The following is an 11,357-nucleotide window of genomic DNA, read 5'->3' as shown; positions in this document are numbered from 1 at the left end:
ATGATAGAAGGGCATATCTTAATAAGAAAAGAAGGAAAACTTCACGAAATTATTAAGATAAATGTATGAACATTATATTCAGTCACACATTTTGAAGGAACATAAGGTGAGGAGGTAATCTACAAAAAATGTGTATCCAAAAGGTTTAGCCCCGGAAGCTATCCCTAGTCAAAAGCAACATAATTCCTGAAACTCAAAATGCATACAGAACAAAACCAGCCGATAACTTCTTAAGATAGACAGTCTGTAGATTTGAGTTGTTTGATATTTGAACCTTTTTTTATGCAGCGTGTACCATCTCTCCAAATGCTAGAAACGGAAGTGCAAGAAAAAAAAAATCTCTCTTATAGCAAATAGCAACCTGAGTGGAGAGCTCACTGCTTTTTTGAATTACCACAAGCCCCTCATACGCCTCACATGGAACTCTAAGTATGATTGGCCCAAAGTTATGGGAATGGGATACTTGAATTGCTAACAATAAACTCACACGGTTATGATGGGCCCAAAGTTTTTGGATTCTTAAATTGCTAAGAATAAACTCACACGTTGATAGACTTCAGAAGGTCTCACAAAATGAAGCACAATGCTTCGAAAGACAACTTCAAAAGTGACACCATTTTACAACTTCAGAAAAAAGAATGAGTATAGCAAACAAAAAAGGGACCAAGAACATGGCGTTCTAGATTGTTCTATAAACTCATCCAGAATACTACTTCAGAAATATTCGCCCAACATTGAGCATTGTACCAAAACACTAAATCTTATTGTAAACAGTTAAGCCGTTTTGGGGACATGCTGAATAATATACAACTACGGCTTGCTTGCTCTTCCTCCATCATGAAACATGTTCCTTGCTGAACATTTTTCTACATGCTTTAAGATGGATCCAATGAACCTAGGTACACTGATGTCTGAATTCTCACTTGCAACATTGCAAGAGAGCAGCATGAAGCCCCTTCAGAATCTATACTATTAGAATGAAGTCTTTTGTTCTAGATAAATAAAATCGAATCGTTTACCTTTGTGCATCAAACTTTCTAAGCTGGGTTGGACGGCAGACCCTACTTACACCACAACGTTGACCGAGCTCATCTGCGGCCTGAATCACACCTCCACTGGCATTTCGACCTTCACCATGAATTTGCTATGAAGCCTACCAAAATTTGCATTAATGTCACCTTAATTAGACCAGAAGATAAACGTTTAAATTTTCATTGATAAGAAAGTTAGGAGAAAACGATAGAAAAATGTTGTAGAGCTTGAATCTTAAACAAAATGAAGTATCAGCAGATAAAGTAAATCACATGTTGACAACCAGGATACATGTTTCAACCAACTCAACTGGACAATACAATACTCTCGAGGGCTTTTAGATAGAGATATAGAAAAGTCAGAAGCTCATAGGTGACCCGCATTAATTATCAGCTTCATACAAAAAATCTTGTGCATGTGAGTTTGACATTAAAAATATATAGCAGACATACAGCATTAGGGTATAATCATATAAATTACCACATGAGGGCATATGCATACTCTTCCAATGTGTTTGGTTCACTTCAAATGATGCTTTTTCCGACATCTTCATCAATACAACATCGCTCAATGTTTTTATCTCTCATTCATGGGTGCAATCTGGAGATATCCCTACCACCAACTCAGTTGCTTACCTTTTCCCTGTACAATTTTATTTGCAATTGGTTAGTAAATTAAGTACAGATTTTTCATTTGTGTCAGTAATGGAAGATGTCCAATAGTGAGTGCTGAATAAAATAGTCAGTGGCATAAAGCATCTTAGCACATATATGATTAAACACCAATAGTGTTCACTTATATACAGAACAACATGACAACAGTACTTATACCTGCCATGTGATGGTACCGAAAGAATTTTGGGACTAATGGGTTTGAACATGATCCTAAAATGTTTCAGGAGTCATGCTCCTATATTTAATCTGAAGATGATGAAGATAATAAGCTAGCAACTGATGAGGATGTGTATGTTCAGTTTGATATTTGTGAAGCGTATATTACCAAATAGCACAAAACAGTAGTGGTGCTTTGCCCTAATACAAATCCCTAAAAAACTGTAGCAACAAATTGGCTAGGGACTCACGAAGGACGAAGATCGGGAGGCAGAGGAGCATCCCCATGACCATGCTCGGCCGCCTCCCCATGGGCGGACGGACACTTTACGCCTCTGTAATTTTGCATCTGGGAGGACATCGCCTGAGGCCACAACTGCGTCGGTTCAGGCTCCATGGACCAAATGGAGCTTAGCGTGGCGTTGGTGATGGGTCCCAGCAGGTAGAGCAGTTCCAGCACCCTCGTCGCCGACTACAGGGTTGTAACTGCACAAATGAACAACGCATGTCAGCAACCCGCATGGACGAACCAATCACCGACCAATTTCGCGAAAAAATTCCATCGAGGATAGAACGCGGGGGCAAAGTAATTTACCTTTGTAGTAGGAGCTGCGAAGGATCTTGGCGATGACGGCACGGCCATCCACAACGAGCACGTGCATCTCCTAAACTGGACAACCTCGTCGGTCACCATTACCGGCACCACCCTCCTGTCGCCGGCCTTCAGCGTAGTCATGGCGGGTAGAGACATGGCCCGGAGTCAGTCAGAGGAGGCACAACCATCAATTCAATAAAATCCTCCTCTTCTCTCGCTGGGGAAATTTTACTTTTTGCCCTGTTTTACTTGGGAACTATACGATTTGCCCCTTTTACTTTGCAATCGATTTTTTGCCCCACTTTACCTCCGACTTTGATATTTTGCCCCTACAGCATTATTTTCTTCCTATTTGACGATAAGGCTGAAAATGAGGACGGGAATACCCCTAATATTCCACCACCGCCGTGGGTTGCTCCCTCCGCTTGGCCGGCCGCCGGCTACTTCTGTACTCCACTATTCTGCGTGCACAGCTCCCCTCCACGCCTAGCTGCTACTCCCTCCTCACCAGAATCGACCCTCTCCTAGTTTCTCGCCCCCGCCGCCGCTCTGCTGCTCCCTCGCTGGCGTTCTTCTCCAGGTCCGGCGAGCGTCATCGAGATCCTCCTCCCTGTATTGGAACTCGTCGAATCCGACGTCCATGTCTCCCCTTCCCCTCGCAGTCCCTCTCCCCATCACAGGCGCGCTCTCGGTCCACCTCCCCCAACTCCGGCGAAGGGGCGAACGCCGGCGATGCTATGCAAGGACTGCGGCGGCGTCCATTAAGTTGCAGCTGAGGTGTGCGCACCGTGCAGCAGCAAGGGCTCCGGCACTTCAAGCTCTGCGGCCTATCTCGGCACCAACCCGACGCCTCCGTTTCGTAGGCCGCCCTTGATGTCGTTGCGCTGGGGAGAACTGGAGAAGGGAGCGAACGGAGATGCGAGACTATCCAGGTGCGAGCTCGACTTGATTGACCCAGCTCACACAGGTAGGGGTAATTTGGTCTTTAGGCGTGGGCCCTGCTTGTCAGAGGGCAAATCCTCAATTGGCAAAGTAAATTGGGGCAAAAAATTGATTGCAAAGTAAACAGGGGCAAATCGTATAGTTCCTAAGTAAAGCAGGGCAAAAAGTAAAATTCCCCTCTCTCGCTGGAGCAGCAGCAGTATCTCGCAGGACGGGCATCGGGTGGGGAGATGCGGGATCTCCTCCGGCAGGTGCGCGATGTAGGAGGAGATGGTGCCCAGGTGGATCCCCAGACGGATGGCTTATGTTAGGGGTGGCGGGACCCTGTGCTAGGGTTCCTACGAGGAGGACTGAGGAGGTTGGGGCTGTTTATTTTGAGCGAACCTTCGTTTTCCACTTATCGGTGGCAGCGAAGGGTAATTACCTATGCTAAGTATCAGGATGATTTATGCTGCCATCGGATGTAGATTGAACGGTCCGGAGGTTCCCAATCTCCTCACCAAACGCGTTGTATGACGTACGACCAACTCGAATATAATAGTAAAGATATCCTATACTCCAGTTAACGCAGCGCATCTCGCCCGCGCCACACTGCCCCTTTGCTATTTTTGGGCCGACGATTAATTCCCTAGAGTATGTTTCTCTATGCGGGGGAGTCTGGCCGGTTTTCCGTTTGGTTTTTTATTTCGGGTTTTCTGCTGTGGTTTTCTAATGGTTTTTCGGTTCTTTTTTGTTTTCTACTACGGTTTTCTGTTAGTTTTTTTGTTTTGTTTTTTCTAGTTTTTTGTTTTATGCTTTCCTTTTATCTTTTCTTTCGATTTAAAAACCTTAGACTTCTGAAAATGTCCAGTTTTGAAAAATGATCAGATTTTTAGATTTTAAAAATTAAGATTTTCAAAAGCATTTATAATTTTTTTAGAGAATATTCATATTTTTAATAAAATCAGTTTTGAAAATTTTCAGTTTTCAAAATGTTTAAAAAGAAACAGGAAAAAACAACAGGAAAAAAAAGCAAACGCTTACTTGAACAGGCCGCGGCCCAACTGAAGCGGTGTATAGGTGGCTAGGAGCACCCCTCTGTAAACGAGCCAGTGACCGGCCGACGGCGACCTCCCCGGCCGTGTGCGAGCGACCTGCCCAACCTGGAGCAAGCCGCCGCCGGCGCGGTGAGTCCTCCCCGTCCTCCCCCCTCCGCCCTCCTCTCCCTACCCCGCCCTACTCTCCTTATTCTCGGCGTCCTCGTAGGAGCGCTCCACCGGCGGCGTCCGCCCCTCCATGACCCTGCCCCAAACCCTAGTCCAGCAGCGGCCTGTCGGGGTATAGATTTTTAAAAGAAAAAATTCGTATTTTTGCTGTAGTTTGCTTAGACCTTTGGCTCTTTAGGAAAACAGAGTTGATTTGATCACTCGAAAGATGCGGAATATAATTCTATGAGTTTGAGCAAAGTGTACTATAAGCTACAAAGTTAGGCCCAATTTTGGTATATTTTGAACTGTATGATCGATAAATGGCGAATTTAGTACCTAAAATAAAATTTTGCTACGTATTTTAGCGTGTCAAGAAGTAGACTTGGTAGGAGATTCTACTTCGTGTAAGCTCCTTTCAAGAAGTCGTTCCAAATTATAGCGTCGAAAAAAAAAACCTGGAACTGTTTATTTTGATCATGCCATTCACCACAGTGCTTTGTCCAAGTAGACAATTTTAGGGGTCACTTAAATGCAAATCTTTGTTCATTAATCCATTATGCTATCGAAAGGTTGCTTGATATGCCAATTTCTGTGCGCATGGTTAACGTTGGCTTGTTTCCCAGTCAAAAAAAGGTGAATTTTTAGTCTGTAGTTGCTAACTTTGATATGTTTTGATTTTGAAGTTCTTTACTAGATTGTACAAGTTGAATTGAGGCCTAATTTGGTTAGAAAGTCAAGACAACCACCAGACTAACTGAAAACTCGCTGCTATCAGCTGGTCAAGTAGTTTCGAAGTTTGGTTAGTGGATATTAATCTATGCAACACCTATTCCCTTTTAGTGTCATGTTGCAGTGTATTTATTTGGTGCTATAGGACTTAACTTTCTGTATTTCTTCTTCTTTCTTAAGATGGATGCCACATCTCTTCAATATGAGAACCAGAAGCTGGTGCAACAATTGGAGGCACAGAAGTCTGAAATGCATATATTGGAGACCAAGTTCACGGAGTTGAGGAACGAACAATCTTCTTATGATGATACTCTGATTTCTCTGAATAAGATGTGGAATCAGGTTCTTTCCTCTGAATCTCATGTAAACTTTTTTTATGGCTCTCTTCTGGCTTGCCGTGTTTCTTATTAATAAATGTTAATTATAGCTGATTGATGATTTAGTCCTGCTTGGAGTTCGGGTTGGTGGGGGTTTGGACAATTTACAAGCGCTTGACCATGAAGATGTATCAGAAGGTTGCTACCTAAGTTGTTTAATTGTTAATCTTGCATTATGAAATTTTCTTTTTTGTTTGGTTAGCGATGTTGCCTTAGCTGATTGTGTGTTGTTGTTTGTTGTTCAGATTCAGCTGAGTCGTGTCCTTCTGAGGAAATATTTCTCTTCATGCTCTTGAAGTCAAAAAATTCTAGAAATAATGACGGCAGTAGCCTGCTAAAATTTGTTAAAGAAGCTCTTGCTTTGCGCCATTCGGCAACTGTTGCTCTGATGAGGTCCCTCCAAGAGGCTATTGCTGCACAACAGGCTAGAAGTGAATCTCTGTCATTAGCTTTAAATGGAGAAAAGTCAAATGAGGGTAAAGAAACTAATATTGTGCTTTCCCTCCATTTCTCTTTGCACTGTACTTTTTAACGTTTGCTAATTATGCATCTCTTGAACTGTATTTGTTAAATTTAGATGTTATTGATGCCCTTCAAAACCATAATAATTACTTGAAAGAGGTGGTTGGCAATGTCCGTCAAGCTATTTCTGTTGTCAATGAGAAGCACAAAAGGTATCTGGATGAGATCGAGGCTTTCAAAAACAACTACCCCGAAGAATTACAGGAAACCAAGCGTCTTTCAGGTTATTGTTCTGTCTTGTGTGCATTCTGGGCATCAACAGTTATTGTATTTTCTTTCTCATGTACATGTAATCTACACGAATGCATTTGGCTTAACTAAACATGACGTTCCTTTTTGTCATCTGGACAATTAAAAGCTCCCCCTTTTTTCAGAAACCCTGGCTTTGCATTCTTGACAAGGCTGGCCTTCCATCATACTTTGGATATTTCTTATGGAAATAATTTTATTTGTGCTTAAAGTTCTGGCAGTAAAACTGGAGAAATGAACTGTATATGTTTAGCAGATCCTTGACAAATAGAAAACATAAATACATACCATATCCTGGTCAATGCTACCAATTTCTGAGCTATGAAAACTTATTCAAACTTTGGTTCTAAAGCAAACCAATCCATATGCATGTGTACATATTGTAATGCAGGTGAGCTAGAGGAAACCATGGCAGAGCTTGAGGAAAGTCGACGGAAGTTGGTTATTCAACAGTTGCAGAGACATGGAGGTTTGCTAATGAACGGATCTGGTTCAAATGGTGTGAATGGTCTTTCAACTGATAAGTCTTCAGACAAAAGCATGGGCTGGGGAGATCTCAAAGATGCTGTTGATGAGGCTAAGGTACTTTCAATTATACCAAATTCCATCATTCTTCATATGTATGCCTTATCTTCTCAGCCTTTATCTTATAGCTGCTAATTTGTCCAATGGAGGCCAGACTCTTGCAGCAAACCGCCTGTTTGAACTCCATGAGACTCAAGAGGATAATCTGATACTGTCTAGGCAGTTAGAAGATCTTCAGGTTGGCACTTTTGTAATGGAGGATGGGGTTGACATATTTGTTGCAGTTTTGAGTTGGATCCTAATTTTCTTCCTTTAATTTGCATCCCGGTGCTTCTATGTGTGCACTGTGCAGGGTCAACTAAAAGACGAAAAATACATTTTCACTTCAAAACCATATACAATTCTAAGCGATCAGTTGCATCATCTGAATGCTGAGATAGAACGATACAAGGGTCTGGTTGAAGTATTACAGGTACCATGCTTTTCCTCTGATGTGCTGTTTTGCAATGGTATTGTTTCTTAATCAGCTTTTACTTTCTTTGATTTTAGAATGACAAGAACCAGTTTTTGCAAAGGGAGAAAGAAATTTGTGCAAAAGGAGAATCAGTCGACAATATTAAACAATCCAGTACCACTTGCGAGGCCAAAATTGAAGAACTGGAAAATCAGATTCTGAAATTCATGGCTGAGAAGAATGATCTTGAGATCAAGGTTGAGGAATCCTTGCAAGATTCAGGTAATTGGGTCTGACTTGGTAGCTTGTTAAATCAGGATCTGTGGTTCACCTCTTCCTTCAGAATGTAATATACTTTATTCTTAAATCCTTGGTATAGGTAAAAAAGACTTCAAGGATGAGATTCATGTCATGGCTGCCGCACTCTCCAAAGAGATGGAAATGATGGAGAATCAGTTGAATAGATCAAAGGATGCAGCTTCTGAAGCAGTAGCATTACGTGCAGAAGCTGAATCCTTAAGAACCCTGTCAGCTAAGAAGGTCTGTCATTGACCTGGACCCATCTTAATTTATGTTTTTAAACTGGCACTCAGTCTGCATATGTAAAAGTATACTGGAATTTTCATAGTCATGTCTATGAATGTTGCTATGAACTTACCATATTGGTAGTAAGATTACCACACACTAATGAAAAATAGACCATTTATGTTTTTTACATTTGATTTATGTGCGCATCTACTCACTGTGCTTTGATTTCAGTTGATGGGTTATTCCCCTCATTCATATATCTGACATATAGATTAATTGAAGGAGCAAGTACCTGAATTAGTCCATTCTTACAGTTTCATGAACCGAGTTGGCGATGGTGGATAAACACCGTTTGAGGGAACTTTCTTTATTGACAGCATTCTATAAAAAAAAATCGAAGCCATGACTTAAATAGCTCACCGCTAGCACATAACCAACTCAATCCAAACCAACTTGATCTAGAATGTAACATGTTCAAACATGATGCATGTATTTCTCAACTTCTCAAGATGCACAAGTATCTAAACCCTGTAATCAAGCTACTGTCTCTTCCATTTACGGTTACCTTTTCGAGTATAGTATGCAGAAGTGTTTTTTTTCACATCTAATTATATTAATATATATATGGCGTACACACTATTGTCATTTTATCTTGAATATTTTATAAATGAAGGGTACAAAAAGTAATAGTGAATGAGGTCTAGGATAGATTATGGCCCCCAAAATGACAAGAGTCAGTCTAGTATCATCAGATTAAAATTGACATATTTCTTCTTTGCTAAAGATTGGTGACCATTTCCAGAAACTGGAATAAAATTAATACTCTAGGTATCTTCCATTGAACACCATGAGCATTTACTTAACTGGATTCTGGTTGCCTCACTTCATGCCGTTGAGCAGAATTATGTGTTGAGAAGAAATATGTGTGTACTTTGATGCTGTTATGCATACTTGCACTGCTACATGTTCATAGGCTCATTGTTATACCTTCAAACAGACTATTCGCTAACTATTTGCATACAGTTTATCTTAGCAAACCTCTATACTCTATCATCCTCTTCTGGAGAAATTATGAATAGCTAACCAAACCTCTAGTACAAAAAAAACTGATGAACGTATCTCCAATTTTCAGATCAATGAACACAAGGAGATATCTGATAGATACAACACACAACTCACTGAGATCAAGTCCCTCAAAGCATTGGTATGGTATAATAAATATCTCTCCTTGTCTTCTAGTAGTGCTGACAGCCTGAAACATATTTGCTTCTCTGTGAATTTTTTTCCTTTTCCCTCCACCGGTGTTCTCTCAGCTCAGCGTGTAACTATCATCATGTTGCTGCACAAGCAGTTATATCTGATTTTTCATCAGTGTAGATCCGCCGAATAGCTGAATAAAGGAGCAGCTGGAGAGCAAGTAGCCTGGGCCTTGAGCCAATTAGAGATAAGAAAAGATAGGATTAGTTACCTTAAGGTGAGATATGATCAAATGTGGTTAGATTTTCAGGCTAAGAAAGGCATGTCTCTAAAAAGAGACAGCATGTACCATATATTCATCATGCAATGATAATAAACTAGTAAAGATCTAATACCCACTCCCTCCCATATATGCCTTATCCTTGGCGACATGGCTGTCCTACCCAGTACTCTCGCTACTCGGAGCCATACCTCCATTGCCACATTCTTTGATGCTCGTACTTGGCCAAGTTCAGCACACAACAGTCATACTGTGGATATCCTGCATTGTAAGGTTACAGAGCTTGATTGGGTAGCTCTAGTATTTTCGTGATGATTTGATTAACAGTTATTGCTTAATCTAGCATACAAATATATCCAGCCTTTAACTAGCTACGTGAAATTAATGTTATTTTCCAAGGGCCCATGCTGCCATATTTGGTCAACTTCTATGCAGAGTAAAATCAGACCTGAACTGTATATTTTGCTAGTCACAGGGGCTATCAGCATATCAGTATGTTATATTTAGAAATTAGGAATAGAATCATGTTTGCATAGTTGGATATAGGTTGACCGTTTTCTCTACTAAAAGGTTTAAAATTTAGCGACTGAGAGGGAACAAAAAACTGATTAAGAGTTGTTGGTAAACAAACATTTGGTAGTGAAGAACTAACAGTTACATATTTGTAATTCATGTTTTCTCAATGAAATTTTTGGCAGATTGAGACGTTGGAAAATGATAAGCAGAAGTTGGAATACATTGTGGATATGTATGGGAAAGAATGTTCTGAGTCGAGGTATGACTTGATTGTTATCATCACCATTCATCAGTTATATTGATTTTTAATGATTATGACTTATGCTTCTCTTAAATTATTAGTAATTGCATAGTTGTCCACTCCATCAGGGTTTTGAATTTCTCTGTTGGGAAAAAAAATCTGCTTAGTTGGGATTTACAGTTTACCACACCTTGGGAACAAGAGAATTAAGTTGATACATAATCCATTTATGATTGTTAAAAGTTATGATTTATGCTTTATGTTTTTGAACACACATACTATGATGTGTACCCCTATTATAGCAAAGGAAGTTCATCTCTACTGCAATTCTAAATTTTAGTTTTAGTTGTGTGGCTCACTTATACAATAGGCTCCCAATCTTCATCAGTTGGAGGATAACTAGCCTAGCAAATCCAAGGCAAACACCCAACAACACTCACCAACCTGATGGCCTTTGGGTAGAGGGCCCAAATCCAGTAAAGCCAAGAAAACTAGTGAATCCTACCCAGGATTTAAACTCCAACACACACCAATGTCATAGGGCTTTGGAGGAAGAACAGAAATCAACAATGCCCAATTGAATTCTATTTCCACTCAACCTGTCTGTTGACTCAACACAAATTCATAAGAGAGAGAGCTCTGTATCCTTTGATCATATAGGTGCAGAAGGGGTATAGTCCAGCCCCTTAACTGTAGGTTTAGATGTGCCAAGTCACATGCAGTAAGTCGGACGGTCTGACATCCCTTTCTCCTCGTCAAATGCTGGGGGGTGACTGATGCAAGAGGAGGCCAGACAGTCCGAGATTTGCCTCTGTTCCTCACATCTTCGGTGTACGTCTGACTTCATATTGAACAGTCTTCGATGTAGCGTACCATCGGTGTTACTATAAGATGGACAGGCGCAAAGGATAAGTGTCACCGTTTACGCCGTGTCTTGGCTATTATAGTCCAATTCGTGTGGCGCTTGAGCTTGAAGTCCTTGACATGGTGATGCTTGTTGAGCTAACGACTTCAGCTATATGGAGTCATGGACTGTTACAAGTTTATGGCCAGGTCACATCTATCAAATTGTTACAACAAGTGATGAGAACGTTGATTTGGATGCGCTAAGTCGCTAACACTAGCTGGCATATATCTTGTATGAGAAAATATA

At 40.9% G+C, this 11,357-nt stretch overlaps 1 protein-coding gene across 1 annotated transcript; it reads left to right on the top strand.

The window, feature by feature from the left end:
• The first annotated feature begins 4,637 nt into the window (after positions 1–4,637).
• Positions 4,638–10,265, top strand: LOC124690647 (E3 ubiquitin-protein ligase BRE1-like 2). Its single transcript, XM_047224007.1, has 12 exons — positions 4,638–4,716; positions 5,496–5,657; positions 5,743–5,830; positions 5,938–6,168; positions 6,270–6,437; positions 6,855–7,045; positions 7,143–7,226; positions 7,341–7,460; positions 7,538–7,724; positions 7,822–7,982; positions 9,103–9,174; positions 10,146–10,265. The coding sequence occupies exons 1-12, from the start codon at positions 4,675–4,677 to the stop codon at positions 10,263–10,265; spliced, it is 1,626 nt and encodes a 541-aa protein (XP_047079963.1). The 5' UTR covers positions 4,638–4,674.
• Positions 10,266–11,357: the final 1,092 nt, after the last annotated feature.

Source organism: Lolium rigidum, chromosome 2, assembly GCF_022539505.1.
Source record: "Lolium rigidum isolate FL_2022 chromosome 2, APGP_CSIRO_Lrig_0.1, whole genome shotgun sequence".
Taxonomy (NCBI): Eukaryota; Viridiplantae; Streptophyta; class Magnoliopsida; order Poales; family Poaceae; genus Lolium; species Lolium rigidum.
The sequence above is the reverse complement of the archived record's forward strand: the minus strand, read 5'-3'. Positions and strand labels throughout refer to the sequence as shown.